General features: G+C 44.2%; 2 protein-coding genes across 11 annotated transcripts in view; both read left to right on the forward strand.

The window, feature by feature from the left end:
* Positions 1 to 14,927, forward strand: part of HIPK3 (homeodomain interacting protein kinase 3) — a 68,013-nt gene extending 53,086 nt beyond the window's left edge. For 3 of the 6 annotated variants that reach the window (XM_038139440.1, XM_038139441.1, XM_038139438.1), the window contains 10 exons: positions 451 to 610; positions 1,017 to 1,140; positions 3,446 to 3,567; positions 3,726 to 3,853; positions 3,959 to 4,120; positions 5,041 to 5,337; positions 7,035 to 7,175; positions 8,625 to 8,860; positions 9,142 to 9,269; positions 10,907 to 14,926. In XM_038139440.1, the coding sequence (XP_037995368.1) occupies positions 451 to 610; positions 1,017 to 1,140; positions 3,446 to 3,567; positions 3,726 to 3,853; positions 3,959 to 4,120; positions 5,041 to 5,337; positions 7,035 to 7,175; positions 8,625 to 8,860; positions 9,142 to 9,269; positions 10,907 to 11,359 (1,951 nt within the window). In that variant the 3' untranslated portion in view covers positions 11,360 to 14,926. Of the gene's footprint in view, positions 1 to 450; positions 611 to 1,016; positions 1,141 to 3,445; positions 3,568 to 3,725; positions 3,854 to 3,958; positions 4,121 to 5,040; positions 5,338 to 7,034; positions 7,176 to 8,624; positions 8,861 to 9,141; positions 9,270 to 10,906 lie in introns of all 6 variants that reach the window. The other 3 variants (XM_038139439.1, XM_038139436.1, XM_038139437.1) reach the window with 2 other exon arrangements.
* Positions 14,928 to 18,793: 3,866 nt separating this feature from the next.
* KIAA1549L (KIAA1549 like) overlaps positions 18,794 to 20,192 on the forward strand; it is a 133,906-nt gene continuing 132,507 nt past the window's right edge. For 4 of the 5 annotated variants that reach the window (XM_038139434.1, XM_038139430.1, XM_038139432.1 and 1 more), the window contains exon 1: positions 18,794 to 19,308. In XM_038139434.1, coding sequence (XP_037995362.1) covers positions 19,155 to 19,308 — 154 coding nt within the window. In that variant the 5' untranslated portion in view covers positions 18,794 to 19,154. The other variant, XM_038139433.1, reaches the window with a different exon arrangement.

Here is a 20,192-nt window from a genome sequence, read left to right on the forward strand (position 1 = left end):
GCATTTCCTCTTGAGGTTAACATCTCAGATACTTCCTTTCATCTATTGATTAATGTGGAATATATTGAAAGTTTTCTTGCAGTTCTGGAGTTGTATATTTCACTGTGGATTTCCCAAAGTTGCAAGCATTTCACTGAAAAAGCAAGCTTTTCCCATCTGTTTAATTTCCTCTCTTTCCTGTTTGTAAACAGCTGTTAGAAAATGGTGTTAGATGGAAAGAGAAAAATAGGGCTTTTTCTTTCTTGAATTTAAAATATGCATCAGAGAGGCTTGATGTGACCATAGTAACAACAGTGCTTCTGTTTTTCTTCCTGTGTGGATGATCCTATTCTGTGAAACTGGGAAATGTGGCGTTTGAACTAATTTTTTCCCCCTTGTTTTGGGGAATTGTTTTTTACCTTCAACGACATGAAATGGTGATTAAAGCTACTTATTTTCTGGTTCTGATAGAGTGAAGTCCTGCTTTCATATCATGGATATTTGCAAATGCCGATCAAACCTGTATGACTTAAGCAATTGCAATAAAACATCACTTGTGAGATCAGTTGCCTCAGGCAATGCAGCCAACCTGACTGCAAGCTTTACCAAAATTGGTCCAGTAAGAAGTCAGGTAAAATCAATGATTCATGTTTTTCTTGGGTTGGTTTTGTTTTATTTTGTTTTGTTTTTGCTGTAAGTTCAGTTAATGTAGTTTTTCTAATTAATTTAATAATTGAAAAAAATTACATCTGTTAAGTGGTAAAATCTTCTGTCTTTTTCTCTTGTTTTTTCCTAATGTTTTCTTAGACCAATAATTTAGAAAATGTTCCAAATTAAGTTACAGGCTGGGGCTGCCAGTGCTGTATTCTGGTGCCCTCCAGTGGCCCAGTGTGATGGCTTCCTGTGAAATGGATTCGAAACGTTCATTTTTATAAGTTTGTTTTAATTATTTACTGTATAAAGTGGTGGGACAAGTATGTGAGAGATGTGGATTCACAGTTATAATAACCTTGCCTGTGTTGAATCTGTTCCCATAGGCATTAACTGCATCTGCCCACTCAGTTCTGCACCAAGGGATTCCTCTGCAGGCAGGAACTGCTCAGTTTGGTTGCAGTGATGTTTTCCAGCAAGCATTGATTATATGTCCTCCAGCTATTCAAGGTATATTTATCTGTAATTGTCACAGTTCCTAAAATATGAGTGTTACTGCTTGGCTGTTAGCAGTATTTGAGTTTTCTGTTATATCCACTTAAGGTTTATATTTAAACCAACTTAATTATGCCATTAAAAATCAGCATGTGAGTCAGATGCAGATTCATTGCACCTTTCTGAAAGAGACAGCAAATCAGCACCTGCAGAAAATGATTTAAGCAACTCAGAGCCCATCTTCATATACTACACACACACAGAGATAAATTTTTGTCTTGGATAAAATAGGAGAAAAAAATGTGAAAGGAGAAGTAATAAGGAGGGTGTTCTGAAGTAAAATTGGAGAGGAAACAGGAAAGATGGAATGAGTATCAGTGTCTTAACCTAGTAAGTCATTTATGGAAATGGGAAGGCAGTTTATATTGTTTGCTTATTAACTTAGCTTGTTTATAGTCTTTGTTCCGAAGATGTAATTTATTTATCTTGGTGATGTTCAGCTTCGTGTTGAGATGAGGTGTTGAAGTTACAGAATTTATAGGGAGTAGTTTTTTTTTTAAGAATGACCTTAGTTTTCACTCTACATTTTAAAGCTTCGGAAATCACCCTAGATGCACTCTGAAATAAAACAACCCAGAAATATTCAACCTAAACTTAAAGCCCAGGAAGTCTTAATCTCTATAGATAAAGACAGATACAGCAGACTTTATCAATAATATTTTTTGTGGCAGCTGTATCTACCTTTGGTTCCAGAAACTCAAGAAAGGTCTGACTATCTACAGGCTGCTTCACACAGATTTCTTTCTGAGCAGTTAATTGTTTAAATTGGATATGTTCTTTATACAATGACATACTCCATTAAAAAAACCCCCACTATTGTTTTCATTATTCCCAGATGAATAAAGTGATTTACAGAAAGGGAAACAGCAGGAGCAGACACTTTATCTGTGATTTGTATACTGTATTCTTAATATGATGATAACTTTCCAAATTTAATTTCTGCTACAGCTGAAGTGGAGGGGATATATTGTTTTCATCACATAGGTGACGAGTTGCTGGCACAGATGAAAAGGGATATTAATGGTATCTGGCACTGCTTCAAAGTTTCCCAGCTTGGCTGCTCTGTGGAGTATCTGAAGTGCTAAAACTCTCTACTTCTGTCAGAGTTGAGATGTTGCTCTTCTACATGGCTGTGGGGGAAAAAAATCAGTCAAGTGCATTTCAAAATGAAAAGCTTTGAAGTGCGTGGTTATAACTGAGTATTGTGTTATGACATGAGAGAATTACATCAGATGAAAACTTTCTTTCATCCTCTACTGTAAAGACTAAAAAAAAACCCAGCCAAAGCACTTACAAACTTCAGTGTAGTAATTCTTTAGTAGTTACCTGTGAACACCCATGCTTCATCTTTGAGTAAAGCACGAGGCATGAAGTGCAGTTAGAAGATGAGATCAGGGATATCTTTTCCTATTTCCTTGCCGGTATTTTCTTTAAGCATGGCTGTTCTGTTGCAATGTCTGTTAAGAAAAATTCCTCTTTCATTATAGTTTGGCATTGTTGTGTAAAAAAATGTTATTGTAGTAAACATTGCAGCATTGCTATACATGTGTCAGTTTCCTGTAACAATAATGAAATCTAAACAAGACATGAGACATCTTTTTGGTATTATGCTCTGGTGAGATGCATTATATATTATAGTTTATAGTTTATTATAGTTTACTATAGGTTGCATTTTTTTGATGAGGAGAGGAACAGGATTATTGGTTCTACTGCAAATACTTGATGAAGTAGTCAGAAGATTTTACATTGTTTCCCACCAAAGAGATGGCAGCAAAGAGGGACATTATACATGTGGCCTTGCCAGCTATAAAAGCTGAGAAGAATGTGTTTCAGCCTGCTGAAAATACAGAACATGAGTTGTGCAGGAGTCCATTCTGAGAAACTTTGAAATTCAGTTCTGCTTACTTTTGCCTGCTTCCTTTCAAATTCTTTAATGTCGTTTGTGATAAGGGGTAAATGCTTAGCTCTGCAGAACTTTCTGCCAAAGTCATTCCTCTTTCTAGTAGTCTGTTTCCAACCAGTAGCTATTGGCAGTTCTTTCTGGAAACTACAGCTCAAATATTTGTGCAGATAAGTTATGGCACAAAAATCTTTTAGGTGTTAATTTGTTTGGCTTGAAAGTCTAAATTATGGAATTAGATCATAAACACATTTTAAAAAGTGGTGAAATGTTTTAAAATTGTCCTCTGTGTTGGCTCACAAAACACATACCAGACTGCTGTTTGCCTAAAGCTTGGGCATGTGTTTTTCTCCCTTCCAGGAATTCCTGCAAACCACAGCAAACCCACCAGTTTCTCCCTGAGGGTGGATAATGCAGTTCCCCTGGTGACCCAAGCCCACGCAATTCAGCCACTACAGATTCGAGCAGGAATCCTTTCTCAGGTTGGCCTTCTTTAAAACAAAACTCTTACTTTTTAAATTAGTGAATGTTTTGAAATGCAGAGTTCTGTTGCAGTCCCTCTCCTGGTCTGTGCTGAACTCCAAGCAGCAAGTGTGACTTCAGTGAGTTGTCTGTGCCATGAACCCTGTGTGCTTCCCAGCAGGCGTGGTCCAGCCAGACGCAGCAGATCCTGGTTCCTGCGTGGCAGCAGGTGGCACCAGTGGCAGCTCCAGCCACATCTCTGCCCTCTGATCCTGTGGCTGGCCCACAGAGGCTTGCAGACTGGGGGTGAGTCCCTCTTTTGTGCCACACCTCAGTGGCTGTGATTTAACAAGGAACGGGGGTGCTGGTGAGAAAGACCTGCAGTATAAACCTGCCTTTCCTTTTCCTCAGGAAGATGATTACCCAGGGCACCCACTACAGCTCAATGCTACCACAGCCTCTTTTAACACATCAGATAACCTTGTCTGCCCCTCAGCCCATTAGTGTGGGCATTGCACACGTTGTCTGGCCTCAGCCTGCAGCTACCAAGAGGAACAAACTGTGCCAGAACAGGTCGGTGGAATATTTCTAAGACAGAACATTCAGAGACGGTGTATCTGTCATTGCTGTTTTGTGGGCAAGGGAACAACTTGTAGAAGTGACATCTTTGTTGGACACAATTCCTCTTAAACAGTCTTTTGGGAAAATGTGTCCTTTCTCTCTAAGTTATTTTGGTGGTAGACTAGATGGAACAATACTTGCAATGCTAATTAGTTTTAATTACTTTTGATTACTACGTGCCTATCATGGTAGAACGTTGTCTTTGCTTTGGGAAGGTATAAGAAAGTCCTGAGGTAGCTCTAATGAGATATTCCTAAGTTTACATGAAGGAGGATATATCAGGTTTAGACAACTAAAAATAGAGGCTGTATAGCAGGGTTGCTGTGTGCCTTGCAGTCATCTTTCACTGATAGCCAAAAATACTTCAGCTGCTTGCTGAGCAAAATATGCCCCAGTGCCATGCAAAGTAGTGGCAAAGGTGTGGGATGCTCCATAAGGAGGAAAGTGTGTGGGTTGTCAGCAGTCCTGTATTAAGCAAGGGGTTCATCTGGAGGCTAGCAGCTTTTGTTTTCAAGGAGAATCCTTGTAGAGAATCTAGCTAGATTTTGTTTGCTTGGTTTTCACCCAAATGGGATTTTCATTTGCTTTTACCTTTATAAGAACGTGGGATTTTCAGTATACAGTATTCTGTGTTGATGTCTTTGATATTACATACTTGGTATCTTTTTTGTCTGAAACCATCCACGACAAGTATTTTTGCCTGTGTTTACTGTTCTGTGTTTTTCTAAATTGGTGGTTTAGCCTACACTGCCTGCTTTTTTTATCTAAATTGGTGACTTAGCCTATACTGCCTGCTTTGGTTTTGTTGAAAACAGCCCAGTTTTCACAGGCTGAGATTCACTAAACGCCAAGTTGTTGTGTTTCCTCCTCAGGAGCAACATGCTACAAAACACCAATATCCAAAATTCAGCCTTTATCTCTCCAAAGATCCTCAACCTGAAGGCTGTCAAGAGAATCAGTTGTATAGAAGCACAGGACAATCTCAACTCGGAGGGGCAGGAGGGCGGCTGCTGCGAGGCGTCGCTCAGGCTGGCCCCTGAGCCCCCTGTCCCCAGCAGCCCGCGGCCAGCCCTGTTCCTGGCCAGCCCGCCCAGCCCCGCCGGCAGCGTCATCACCATCAGCAGCGACACCGACGAGGACGACGCGGCGCGGACGCACTCGCTGAGGGAGTGAGCATCTGCCTTGCTTTTGTTAGGCTTTGCTTAAAGGCAGCTGGCTTAGTGATTGAGCTTTTCTGTTTTTCACATTCTGTGCTGCTTTAGTGTGTGGATCTGAGCCTCACATCAGGGGATGGTGAGCTCTCTGCACAGAGCAGGGAGACAAAACAATTCCTGCTCCAGCTGGGCACCAAGGACAGATGATCCAAATCTCAGCCCAAGAGCACAAACAGCGTGGGCTGGAGAGAGAAAAACAAGCAGGATGGGAGTGCCTGGGCTAAAACTGGAATGGGACAATGAACTGCAAGGTGCAAATGGAGCAGAACTGATCCAAGGGAGAGACCCCGGGAGCGCTCGTGCATTTTGGGACCATTTGGGTTCATCTTGGGTGCAGCCCTGGCTGGGCTCTTGTGCTGCCCAAGGTGGATCCATGGAGGAGATCCTTTGAATAAATCCCTGCTTTATTCTTTAGCTCTGTCCAGCCTCTGCTCTAGGGCAGCCTTCTCAAAGCATCATTAGCACTGATGCCTCCAGGTTTAAATTTAATATTTTCTAGATTTTGTACTACTTTAATATGTAACTCTGAACTTCATAGAAAGTGTTACCAAGTTCACAGTCTAGTTTGATAAAACAATCCTTTTCCAGCCCAAGGACACCACTGCAGCTTCAGGTCCAAAAAGTGTAAAACAGCAGCAAATTGAGGAGAGGAAACTGGGAGGATGGGAATTCATAACCTGAAGCTGTAATTGGACAATTTACCCCAATATGTAAATGGACCAACTTATAAGAAGTGTGAAAACTTGTGACTTGGAGTCCATCTTGGGTGTAGCCCTGGCCAGGCTCTTGTGCTGCCCAAGGTGTATCCCTTGCAGGCCTTTTAATAAATCCCTGTTTTATTCTTCAACTCTGTCTAGCCTCTGTTCCAGGTAGCCTCTCTAGGCATCAGCACAGCTAATGAATCTGAGTTTAAAAAGGACAAACATTTTGCTCCTAATCCAATTTCAGCAGAAAGTTAACTCTGTAGCACTCTGTTATTGACAGGGAACAACACTGTCAAAAATCTACTTCATTAATCTGTGTGTGTGTTATGCCTTTTCAAACCATAGTTTTTTTAAGGTTTTTTTTTTTTAATAATGCCATGCCCTGTTTATTTGTTGAAGAGCAATATTCTTGCTGTGTATACTCAGTGTTACCATTTTAGCAGTAGCACCCAGTAGATACTGTTACATACCTGTGGGTAGAAAATACTTGCTCTAACAGTGTGAAAAGGTGAACCTTTGGGTGCAAAAGCAGGTGCTGGGTAGTGTCCTCCAGTGGAGTTTTCTTTCCCAGAGCCATCACAGAAGCATGCAAGGCTTAAAAGTTTAATGTTTGTTTGACTTCATCCTTACTTGTAATAATTCTGAGCTGGAGGAACGTGTATTTTAAATCTAAGCTTTGTCAAAAGTTTCAAGGCTCTGAACTGCTGTAGTAGAACATTTTAATCTGCTTGTTTTAGTATTGGTTCAGTAAAAAAAGTTATCCATTTATTAGGTTTCAAAAAAGAACACTGTAAAGGTTTAAAACCTGGTTTGGATGTAAAAGAAGCAAGGAATGGGATGATAGTTTACATGTAAGGGGCCTTTTGTAGTAATGGGCCCTATCTTATTGCACAGCTGCACCTAGGTGAGTGGTGAATGTGTGTTTGCTGACTGTGTTTTTGCGTGCAGGTGTAAGGGGAGCCTGGAGTGTGAAGCCTGCCAGAACACCCTGAACATCGAGCGCGTGTGCTCCCTGAGCAGCCCCGACAGCACGCTCAGCACCAGCTCCTCGGAGCAGTCCAGCCCCTCTCCTTGCAAGAGACCCAACAGGTGAAAACTCAGGCTCCTTGCAGCAGAAAGAAAGATCTTGGTATACAGCAGGCCCAGTTGATAATGAAAAATGCACAAGTTTTGTTATGTTGCCAGCTGGTGAGGGTAAATGATCTGTTTAAAAATTGATTCGCCGGCCTGCAGTTGCACAGCACAGACTGCTCTGTTCTTGTCCCTAACAGATCTGTCTTGCTGCACTGGAAGCTTTCAGAATACTGAATGAATGGTGTTCACACAGAAAATACAAACATGTTGCGTACAACTTCCTTTGGAATAAAAATCTTCTAGAGTTGCAGGCTTAAACAAGCCTAAGTAGTATGTGACAGATTTGGTCACCACATATTTTAAAATTTTTGCATCCTCTGGTTTTCCCATTGTGTATCTGGTAATCTTTAATGAAATTCATGCCTTTTTTCTTCTGCTAAAAGTAAGGCTCACTTAGGTGAACACTTGCTGTGAGCAGCTTTTAAATGTTTTTATCTTCACTGCCTCATGTCTAGCTTGAGCCTTCAGCAGTTTCATGGTGCAAAATGAATTCTAATTAAGGTCCTAATGAAAAAAGTTCATTTAGAATAATTAAAGATTCTATCAGAGCATGTATTGACAAGGAGGTGGAACTCTGGGTCTGCATCAGGTAGTCTTACTGGCTGGTAGTTGACGCTGTCAGTCCTTTGATATTCTTTAATATCCAAACATTCAAAAATTCAGGTAAGTTTTTATAAAGACCTACTTGATTTTAGGGTATTTTCTTTGAATTGTAAGGAGCTGACCTGTAATTTAACTCCCCATGCTAATTCAACTTTGTCAATAGCAGGGGAGTGTGTTGGATTCTGGTTTCAGTAGCATTCTACTTATATTGAGTCACATAACTAGCAATTCTAACAAAAAGTTAATGATATAGAAGTACAATTAATTGTTCAGTAGTTGCCACATTGTCACTGTTTGTTACTTGCAAAAAAACTACTCAGAATTCCTGATTCTGTTGGTTAAATCTTCAGACTTTTGTGCTGGCCCTCATAGTGTCAAAGTACTTTTCTACTTTTCACAAAAAGTTAATTTTCATAAGTGGTTTTATTTGTGATGTCCTATTTTAAACAACATGCAATAAGGACATGTTGCATGAACTCTAAAAGCACTAAAGGACTTGACCATGCATTTAGGCATTAGTGAATTCACTGCTGTTTCTTGTATGCTTAAAGTTAATCATGTATTCCATCAATTTTTAATATAAAGAAGTTGTCTCTTTTCTTTGAGCCTTGCAATTTATGGGTAGGATGAGTTAGAATATCTGTGCTTGTGTAATTACAATGCATCATTTTTATCCACCTTTGAGCAATTTCACTTTAAATTATAGTAATTTCACTATAAAATTAATGTGTTAATTTAAGAAAATGTGCCTCTATCATTGAAATCTCTTTGCTTCATTGCAATACTTTTATTTTTTGACAGCATGTCAGATGATGAACAGGAAAGTGGATGTGATACAGTGGATGGTTCCCCAAGCTCAGATTCCTCAGGACACGACAGCCCCTTTGTGGAAAATGGCTTCGTAGACAATAACAATAAAAATAAGGAAGCAAGAGCCTCAGTTAACTCTGAAACCAAATCAACAGTTTGCACAGTAGTGGTACCACCCATGAGACTTGAAAACAGGTTACATCTTGAGGAACAGATGGTGAATACAGGTGAGTTAGTTCAGGTGTTTTTCTATGCCAGTAGATAAGAATTGAAGTTTCAGTATTTATTCAATATGTTTATTCACTATATGCATATGAAAATTTTGATCTGCTCATACACCTGCTAATCAGTAGTAACCACTCCCAAACAGTGCTAGGGTTTGACTTTAATTGGTGTATTGTATTATTATTTCTCCCTGCATGCTTAAGCAAATGAAGCCTTGTCTAACTTTTGCCAGAAGAGAATAGTGACAACAAAAGCATAACATTGTTCATTTCTTCCTCGGAAGATGCTCCGTGCCAGCCACTGAGAAAGGGTCGGTCTGTCCTGGGGAGAATGAACCAGTCTTCTGTGGTGGGGAACCGTCAGCAGAAACTGGCATCAGCATTCCATCAGCACCATGGAAACTTCAGTCAGGTATGTGCCCTCGCACCCAACAGGCTCCAAACGTGGAGTTGGAGAAGCTGAGTTCCCAACTGAATGCTCACAGTTTCGGTTGCTGTCTGTGGCAGCTGCAGGTTTTCAGCAGCTTGATGAAAGAAGTGTTCAAATCTTGAAAAATGGATTTCAACTGACTGGGCAAGTCATAAGTATCTTTCATTTTGGGTAATTTTATTAACACGGCTGACTCTATTTAAAAAAAAAATAACAGAAAAGCCACACTGGGAAAATTGTCAATGCTTGCACAGTATCAAAACACGAGACGAAAAGCAAAATATGTTAGCATTTATTATTCCTACATCCAAATGCTAAAATACTCCTAGTATGCAGTTAAAATCTGCAGCTGTATCTCAGTGTTGTTCTGTCAGTAGTGTGCATGAAGATCTTTTAGTTTGAGTATCCAGAGGTGAGATAGAGCTCAGCAAACCCAACTATTTCTTACCTTTGCTGCCAGGTAGTGAAGCTGGAGGGGAGATGAGATTGTGATTGTTGTTCCATCCAATGTTAGAAGATACCTAAAGCTAATTTAAAAGTTACTTTTATCATTGCCCAACAACACAGCAAATGTGTCTGCTGTGGCTGAGGACTGAAGTTGACACGTGACATCAAGCTTAAGCCCCTTTTAATTAATTATCTTGGAGCTGTAGCTGCATTGAGCTTTTGGTTAGATAGCTGTAGGTGCATTAATGTTAGAGCAGTACCTGGTTGTGTAAGTCTTGCAGAGAAACTGTGAATATTGTCAGTTAAATGCTAAATGAAAGCATGCTATATGTAGATAAAAGGATTTAGCAATAATGAGTTGAATAGTTTAGATTGAAAGAAACATTTGGGTGGGTGAAACAGTCTCCCCTTCTGCATGATTATGCAAAAGGATTGGTTTAATTAATTCTAAGCAAACCTTAATATGATCAGCATGGTATTAATTTTTAATCTCTTCAGTGTCTGCAGCTCCTCAGCCTCTTGGCAGAAAGTGCAGAACATTATTTTCATTACAAAAATTTATGCTGATCCTTCCTTCTTTGGTAGATGCCCTGTGTAGTTTGAAGTCTGCATCATTTAAGAGGAGTAATTGATTTTTAGTCTTTTCTCTTTATAACTGTTAATGATTGCCACATCTTCCTGTGATCATAGACCTAGACTTCTGTTTGCCTAGTTGTCTCAGATATTTTTCAATCCGTTTATTATTTTTTCTGCTCTCCTCTAAAATTTCTCTCCTATTTGTCCTCTTTGTGCCTCATTATGGTGCCCAAACTGAGTGCAGCACTTCCAATTGATGCCAAGCCAGTGCTGAGTAGAGTGGAATAAGCACCTTGCTCATGTGATACATGGTATTTCTGTTAAAACAGCCCAGCATGGCATTTTATCCTTTTTTTTTTCCCCTTTGCAAGAGCATTAAAATAACTTGTGTTCAGTTTTCCATCTCTTATTGTCTGTGCTGCTGCCTAAATAGCTAATGTATCTTTTTTTTTTTGTTCTGGCATTTAATAAACCCCGTCTCTATATTCCTCCCGATTTTAAGTTGACTAGTTTTAGCGCATTCTCCTCCATTTTTCCCCTCTCTGTGCTCCGTTGATGGCTAAGCCCTGCCCGTTTCTCTGTGTGTGTGTGGCCAGGTCCAGCACTTCGCCTCGGGGCCGCAGGAGTGGAACGGGAACTTCGCCCCGCGCAGGCAGCAGCAGCAGCAGCCTTTCCTGCCCGCCGCCGTGGCCGGCCCCGCGTTCTCCCTGCCCCAGGGCAGCCCCAGCCACCTGCCGGGGAGCTCCCACCTGGGCGGGCAGCCCGCCATGCTGCCCTACGCCTCGCCGGCGCCCGTGGCGCACCTGCTGGCCTCGCCCTGCGCCTCCGGAGCGCTGCTGACGCACCCGGCCTACGGCCTGAGCCACGCCAGCGGCATCGTGCACCAGGTGCCCGTGGGCATCAACCCCCGCCTGCTGCCTTCCCCCGGCGTGCCCCAGACTCAGTACAAAGCCCTCTTCCCGCCCCACTCCTACGTGGCCGCCTCGCCCGCCGCCTACGCGGCCTTCCCGCTGAGCCCCACCAAACTCGGCCAGTTCCCGTTCATGTGAGAGCTCGCCGCGTCGAGGAGGAGTTTGGTTCCAGAAGAAACATGGTGTTTGTTACATATTAGCCATGGCACAACAGGAAAATTATTTTTTTGAATCATGTAGACTTGGGTGCAATTTAAACAACTCTCTGAGCTTTAAAAAAAAAAAACAAACTCACTTTTAATGTGTTTTGCACATTTGGTATAACTTGTCTTTGGTCATGTTATCTTCTTATATAGTAACTTTAGACAGGTGACTTATGGGAGCAGAAGTCTGGTTTTGCTCCTGCTATTTTTTATAAAATTGCCTTCTAACTAGTGCAAGACACGTCTACATTTGGGAAGCCATTCAGTGTACAGAACTAGAGCAACAGATGCACATGTGTCAGCAGTACGGTGTAGAAGTAACTCGTTTGTGTTGCGTATCTTGGTGTTTAAATGTTGAGTCACTTATCTAAAAGTTGAGCTGTTGTTCTTCACATTGCATGTGTCTTTTGCATGGGCAAAGAAAAGGCCTAAACATTGCTCTTAAATGTTGTTGTCCCAATAATCTCAGCTGCATTGTAAACTGTTCCCACACATAGTGCCTTAAATATTTGAGGTTGTTAATGTTATTACTTATTATAAATGTTGAGGACTGCAGCACTTAAAAATTCAGATCTGCTGATTTTTTGATAGCGTAATGCTCATTTTGGGTTTTGTGTGGTATTATTTTAGTATTGGGTGTATTTTCCTGATTGAGAAGGCAGCATGTTTTGCTGTAGCCGAACTTTGCTGTCTTTTTTTTCCCCCCCCAGAATGATCTAGCTTCAGGACAGGACTTTAGTAGTGCTTAAGGAAAGTTGATTCAGTAGCTGTTGAGTAGTGACACGCAAGACAGTATTTCATACTGGTAAATGGAACTGCAATACGACCTAAGTAGTTTATTTTCAAAGTGTTTGTCTAATTGGATATAATAAAATGTTTAGAGGTGAGGTAGGCATGACTGACTAGCTAATGAAAGGAGCAGCCAAGCGCTCATTGATCCATGATGTGGTTTCATCTTAGCTTGAGCAAACCATGCAGTATTTAATAACTAGTAGCAGAATATTTACTGTTGAAGCTTGAAAAAAGATGTGAGTTCTTTGTGTGCAATCTTTCATTTATGCATGGGAGAGATTTTAGTCTTTTTACATGAATAGTATTTGTTTTAGCCTGTTGTGGGTGTTTGCTTATTTAATACATTCCGTCAGGGACGTAAATTACATGCTTTTTGCATTATTATTATTATTTTTTTTTTCTCTCCTTAGGAAGTGTGTCTTTTCGTTTTTTGTTTTGTTCAAATGAAGTTGCTTTTGCAGCACCAAAGACTTAATCATCCATTTCCTATAAAAGGTAGCTACTTTTTCATAGACCTCAAGTATACTGTAGTGTAGAGATGGGATTTATGGAAGGTATTAAGCTGAGGCTGTGTTTTAGCTTATGGGCAAGTAATAAATTGTATCATTTATCTTGAATGTATCATAGATAAGCTGCTATATAATGATTGCCACTTCAGATAGCTGTGAAATTAGGTGATTAACTAGTTCTTTCTTAGCCTTCTAATTTCTGTACAAGTCTAATTACATGAAATAGAAGCTGGGGTTTGGGTTTGGTTTATTTTATTTTTTTTTTTAATTTTTATTTTGTTTTCATGTTTGAAGTGTCGTAACTACTATACTGTAAATGATGGAAGATGATTGCATATGTTTTTTGGGGTGTGTTATTTGCATCAGTATTTTATCTCCATTAACTTTGAGCTCATCACTGCATATAAGTGGATGTATTAATGTAACTTAATTTTTTTTTATGTTTTCATATTGGCATTGTGTAGACACGTAAGAAGCTGCATCTTGCAGGCTTGACTTAACTTTTTTTAAAACAAAATCTGGAATACAATCCTTGCAATGTTGACTGGAATAAGAGTGCAAAGCATTTGAGTTTAACTCTGTCAATAAGCTAATAACTGGTGATCTTTTTCTTTACTCCACTAACACAAGCAGTGTTTTATTTAATGAATGTCTGAATGAAATAAATGTGCCTACATTTGATTTATTTTTTAAGTAATAACTAAGATACAGCAGTATTAGAACAAAAAAAAAAAAAAAGAGAAAATACCAGCAGTACATTTTTAATCACACTGAAAATTAAGAAACCTAATTTTTCCCAAAACTTTCGATGTTTTTAGTAATCAACTCTATGCATTTTGTACAAGTGTGTGTGTATATAAAGTATACATTAGCAACTAGGCGTATCCTGATGAATTTGAAATCTTACCAACACGTGTGTAAAGCCTGAACATGGGGAGTCAAATTGGATGTCCACCTTTACCACTTCAAACTCGTGCTGTTTTGTGTTCACTCCCTTTCTTTGGTGCTCACTCCATTGCAGGCAATGGACACACCAAGAACCACCAATGCAAACAGAGCACATCGATTTTTGTATCGTGGTAACAAAAAAAAAAACCCAACCCAAACAACAAAAAAACCTGCTTTTTCTTTTCTTCTTTTTTTTTTTTTTTTTCCTGGGGCCACGGGGATCATCATGGGTCTGATGTATTTTCTGTACTTTCTTTTTACTGTGCTTAAGGTTTGGAGCTGACGTGCTTGTTGAATTGACACGGTTCTCTGTGTATCACCCCAGTGTCCTGCCCTATGCAGGGAAGGGTTGCTGGAAACGCTCCCCAAATTAGATCTGCTGCTCTTTCTTTGTATCGTAATCTTAGAAATGTCTGCATTTCAAAGAATGAAATATCTGGGATCCTGTCACAGCTTAAATTCAACACACCAGGTGACTTTCCCCCCTCCTCCCGCAATGTACTCTGAGAGAACAGACTCTTGTCTCTGCAAGTGTCTGGGGCCCATCTGCAGAAAAAAAAGCTTTCAGAGCGAGGGCCTTTTCTGTGAAAAAAGTCATCCCCTGAGAAGCATTTTTACACAATACCGTTTTAATGCCTTTTTTAAATAAAACACTGCATGACGATGGAATTGCATATCTGCATATTACTTTAATTTGCAAGGTTTTATATGAATTTCTCGTGTTCAGTTTTTAACTTCAGGGTGTTTTATTGGTCAAATATGCTACTGTATTAACTCCTCTTTTTTTGTTCTGTTTTAATTTTTAAATTTTCTGTTTTTACTGCTAATTAATGTGGTTTGTGTTAAGTAAAAGTTAAATCACACTGCAAGCTGTAGGAAGACTTGTTCTAGAAACACCCAGTGATAGAGACTTGATTAATGAGGTTGAACTGTTACTGTTTAACAATTTGTAGACTTGTGGCTTTTTTTTTTTTTGCTTTGGATTTCTCTGCTACACTAGTTCGCCATGTAGCAATTGCACTGTGCAATATTACAATATGAGGACTGGGAAAATTTTTTATGGATGTAATGTCTCTTACAGTTTGCGATAGTATTTCTTTCTAGTTCTCAGTGATTTAAATGTGACCAAGCCTTCTGTACTTTGTCACAAAAAGCGGGTTTTCCAGGTGACTATTTTGGTGAGTGTCAAAATAAGAATTTATGGTGTATTACTGTCAAGATTCACTTTGAATTAAAATATATATTGCAGCAGATGACTTCTGGTGGCTTTTATTTTGTCGCTGTGTTACATGAAGGCAAAGATGATGAAAATTCAGCGAGAGGGCTCTAAGATTCTGATGTGATCATTCAGCTGAGCTTCTTTTTGAAATTTTTAATTTTGTTAGCTTTCAAGGCTTGCTTCAGAGGGTCTTGAGAAGCCATCTTTTGTGCAGCCACACCTCGAAGGCTCTTTGTTCTGGATGTCCCACTTTTACAACCTCAGAGGAAGATGATCTGGCCCAGATACCAGCAGCCACCTCGCTGCTGCTGAGCTTTGTGCCAGGCTGGTGGCAGCTGCTGCTGGGCCAGCAGGAAGGTGCTCCTGCTGCCACAGATGGCCCCACATGGTCAGTGGCTCCAGATGGCCACCTGCTATGGACCAGACGTCCGTGGAAGGCACATTTGGCCGTGCTGTTGTCAGCCAAATGTGCTCACTCTGCTGTGGGGTTGCAGTGCTTCCCAAACCTGGTGGTTGGGTGCACGCACGTGCTCGTGGGGGGATGGTTTCTGTGCCTAGCGCTGCGTTTTAGGGTCAGGCAGAAATGAAATGTAAGAGACTGAAATGACAGTGCAGTGTATTTTTGATGCCAGAATAGTTGCGAGTTGACAGAAAGCTTTAAAGTGCTAAATGTAAGGATCAGGTCAGCTCCTGGTAAGATCTGATGAGGATCAGATCCTGCTGATGCAGCACTCACTCTTCAGTGCAGTTGGTCACAGTGTCTGCAAAGCTTTTCCTGCAGCTCTGTGCCTCAGGTGATGTGTAAACACCTCTGTCCAGATTTTGCAGACACCTGTGGCTTCAAAAGCTGCTTCCTTTCCCTTCTCTACAGCTGGCCTCATGTATTGTTGACTTTTAAATGCATACTGGTATCTAGATCCCACTTTTCCCACAGCAAATAGGGCCCCTGGCTCGGTGCATTTCACACCCTCACTTCTGGCAACATCTCACAAACAAGGAAAGGCAGCCTGAGCCTTTCAAAGTGAATACTCTGCCTGTGAAGTCCTTTCTGTTCTTGCTTTCTGTTAGAAATGATGTCCAGCTGTCCCCTGTGTTCTGTCCCGTCCTGTGGACAGGCAGTTAAAGAGGAAGAGGACTTACACATAACTCTCTTTATACAAACACTGGTTTAAAATTTGGAATTTCCCCTGTCACTAAATGCAAAGTACAGGTTTGCACTGCAGTGAAGATGGCAAATTCATTCAAGGCAAACCTTCCAGAGTCGATGGGGCTGTCACAGGCAGGACAGAGGGGTTCAGGGTGAGGCTGTGTTGTCTCAGAGTGAGTTAGCCTGGCTTTCCAGCTGGACAGATGATCAGTCTCTGGGAGGCAAGAGAGAAGCTGCTGTGTGGTACAGCTCACCGAGCAGTGCTGGTGGTTGTGGTGGAGTCACACTCAGTGCTGCAGCTCATGCGCGCTGTGAAGCTCCTGTAGGGGACTGAGGGCAGCCCAGGTGGAAGTTTTGGGAGGGCTGTGGGCAGTGCTGCTCCCCACTAGAGAGCTGTACCTGCCCTACGGGCCTGTAAAGTTCAGCAGGAGCTGTCTGAGCAGTGCAGAGCTCTGGGAGCACCAGGGGAAGGCTGCAGCCCCTCCTGCATCTCCCCGCACTGTGACTGGGACTGTCCTGCTGTGCAGGAAGGCTTATTAAGTCATGGGGAAGGTTTGAGGGTGATTAATGTTAATTACATCTTCCTGCCTTCCACCTGGAGGAAGGAAGTTGCATTTTCTCTCTCAGGAGGGGTGGGTTTGTGCTCCAAGCAGGTTCAGATAATTCTACTTGCCCTTGTCCTGGGGAACAGCACTGAGTATGCTTTGTTAGAATAAAAAAGCTTTATGCTGCGAGGATGAAATACACATTTGGATGGATTCTTCTCCTTAGACCCTGAAATGGCAGGCTGGGAACACCTACAGCCTGTTGGCAGAGGTGCCTGGAGGCTGGGCTCCATTCTGTGCTTGTGTTTGGGGAGCGAGGTTTTCATGAAAATGGAAAATGCCAACTGTTCTGCTGCAAAGAGATACCATGGCCTGCCACCAGCTTCGCAGAGAAGTCACTGCCTGGCCACAGTCCCTTCTCATCCGTGAGTGAAATCCTCATCTTATGGGTTCCCTCATAAAAAGAAGCAAGACTTGGGATGCTTGCAGTAGGTCTAGTGCAGGCAAGGCAATTTTGGAGCTGGAAAAAAAAAGAAATCAAACAACCCAACCCAAACAGATTAGAAAAGTTAAATTTAGAAAGTAGCTAACTACAGTTGTTTGGTAAAACCCCAGTGATTTTTCAGTAGCTGTAAAAGATCCATTCCTCATTCTGGAAAATACACATTTTTAAAATCCTTTGTAACAACAACTCAATCTGCTATTTGTATTTTCTACATCATACATGCACACACACGCTGTAATGGAAAATTAAGAGAAAACCATAATGCTTGAGAGCTAGACTGAAAGAAGTGCTGTGAAAATTACCTTATTGATGGCTCTATTACGAAGCCGAGTTCTGTCAAAACCTAGAAAAATAGGAAAACGAGGAGACGAGGTTTGTGCGGGGCTCCCTGAAGGTGCCAGCAGAGGGCCCCTCGCTAAACGTGCTGGCCCTGGATTAGGCAGAGTGATGAGCGAGCTCCATTTCACTATAATAATCATAAACTGCCATCTTTGCTCTGGATAATCGCTAGCAGTCATCAAGGGGAAGCTAATTTTGCACGGAATGAATTAGTGATTTGGGGGGGAAAGCAAAACGGTGGAAATGGGACAGCATAATTGCGTTGGTGACACCGGGAGCGCGCTGAAGCAGTCAGATAAATGTGTAATTATGGGTTGTCAGGGCTTTGGATGCTGCCAGCGGCTGGGTACCAGGGTGTCGAGCTGTGTCTGGCCCATGCTGAGGTTTGCTCCACCTGAAACCTGACTTCTAAGAATTTCTCAGCACGACAACTTCCAGCAGAGCAGGATTCCTGGGAGGCTGGGACAGCTTTCCTGCGTGCAAACAATGCCACAGCCTTTCAGGATCGGCTCTCGGGGTCCTGGAGCGTGTTGTGCCCCAAACCCACCTTTGCACTGCTCCACCATCAATGCCTGCTGCCCGCAGGCATGGTCTGGGTCTGCAAGAATTCATGGATGAAGTTTAGGAAAGAGACGATACCAGAATAAAGAATCCACGCGGCTTCTGCTGCAAGCAGGACTTGGAGTAAAGGCTGAATGGACTGCCTCAGCGCTGGGTGTGACCGTGACCGAGGCAGCAGCTGGGGCTGACCCCTCTGCTGTCCAGAGTACATTTTAAAGCGAAACAGAGAGGATCCTCTCTGTCTTGGAGCTTCCCTTCGAGTCTGGGTGTATGAGCCCCATCCCAGCCAGGGAGGGAGTGATGGAGCGAGCACAGGAGAGGGGCGACCAGAGAAGACCTCCCCTGTGTTTTTTGCACAGCGGCTGGCTGAGGACGTAGCTGCCACTTTGGTCGCCTCCTGCGGTACCCTCGAGCTCCTTTACTCCCAGAGCTGCTTCTGCACCCGCAGAAATGCTGCCAGCGGTGCTCGGCGCCGTGGCAGGGCTCGGGCTGCTTTGCCGGGAGGAGGCGCTGGCTGCTGCCTGGGATAACGAGGGACGTCTTTGGAGATGCCCCGGCCCGGCGACTCCCAGCCGGGACATCAGCCGGCAAGGCACGGTTCCCACAGCGAGCAGAGGGGGACTTTCAGCCTCGCCCTGTCGCAGCACCGCTGCGAGCGGGCTCACCTCCGTTCGCACCCAAAGGCAGTGCCGGGCACAATCGCTTCAGAGCACGGGGGAGGCGACACATCCCCGAGAGCCGCCGCCGCGCCGCCCGCGCCCCGGCGGGCAGGGGCCGAGCCCTGCGCCCCCGGGCCGCTCCCCGCTCCCGCCCCGGCCCCGGCGGAGCGCGGGGGGCGGCGGAGGGGTCCCCCGCGGCCCCGGCAGCGCCGCCCCCGCTCCCGCCTCCCCGCGCTCGGAGGGCGGGGAGCGGGGCCGGCGCTGGCGGCGCCGAGAGCCCTTTGTGGCTGAAGCTGCGTTCCGCGGCGCCGCCCGCGCCGGAGCCCGAGCGGCCGAGCAGCCCCGGCCCCGCGTCCCGCGGCGAGCGGGCAGAGCCGCGGGCGGCATGCGGGGCCCCCGCTCCGCCCCCTCCGCCGCCGCCCGCCCGCGGAGCCGCCGCTCCGGAGCCCGGCCGGCGATGGGCAGCGCTGCCCGCTGAGCGCGGCGGGGCCGTGCGAGGCGCGGGGATGCGGCGGGCGGCGGGCGGGCGGAGCGGGGCGCGCCCCGCGGGGCCCGAGGCAGCGCCCGGCCCCGCGCCCCCGCGCAGCGCCCGGCCCGCGGCCGTCCTGCTGCTCCTGGCCCTCACCGCGGCCGTCCTGCCGAGCGCCCGCGCCCAGCCGGGTAAGCAGCAGCGCGGGAGCAGCGCGGGAGGTGCGCGGGGCCGCCGCCGCCCTGGCCGCGGGCAGCCTCACCTGCGCGGCCGCGGCGGGAGCCGCCGGCCGGAGCCCGCTGCCGGAGGGATGCGGAGAGAAGGGGAAGCGCGCCCGGTGCCCGGCAGCGCCGGGAGCGGGGAGCGCCGGGCGCTGCTCTTTGTCTGCCGCATCCCTTTTCTGGGAGCTCGCGGAACGGAGGCGCTCTGGGCTGGGGGATGCTCGGGGTTTGTGCCTTTCCCCGACACTGCCGGCGCTGCCGCCGCCCGCGGGCTGCCTGCCCTGCGCATTTCCTATGGGACGGGATACTTGGGGTAGGTCTCGTTCCTTGCAGAGAAAGGCACGGGCAGAGGCTTTTGTTAAAGCGGAGGATCAATTCTGGCGATTCTGTGCGTGTGTGTGTGCGGTGGGGAGGAGGGGAAGATAAGGAGGGGTTAGCAGAGGGCAAGCTGTGCTGAGATCTGAGCTAAAAGCTCAAATGCAGCCGAAAGCTCCGGCAATTTCTGGGTTATTTTTTTTCCCGTTTCCCTGGACTTTTTGAGTCGGGCAGTGTCCTGTGCTCTCCAGACTTCTCACAGCAGTGGAGATGCTCGGTGACCTCAATGCAGAAATGGTTACTGGTGCTGGCAGTTATTGTATGTGCCGGATAGAGATGCCAAATATAATTCCTAGGCTATGCTGAAAGAGGCTAAAATTGATATAGGGCTAGATTATTCCCGTGGATTTAAGAAAGGACTAGGTATGTGAGTCCACATTTTGAAGATGTTAATGCAAATGTTCGGTAATTGTATACAATTGTGTCAGTTTTACAGCCATAACACATAATAAGGTTTGTCATCTGCAGGTTGTAGGTTG

This window comes from Motacilla alba, chromosome 5, assembly GCF_015832195.1.
Source record: "Motacilla alba alba isolate MOTALB_02 chromosome 5, Motacilla_alba_V1.0_pri, whole genome shotgun sequence".
NCBI lineage: Eukaryota > Metazoa > Chordata > Aves > Passeriformes > Motacillidae > Motacilla > Motacilla alba.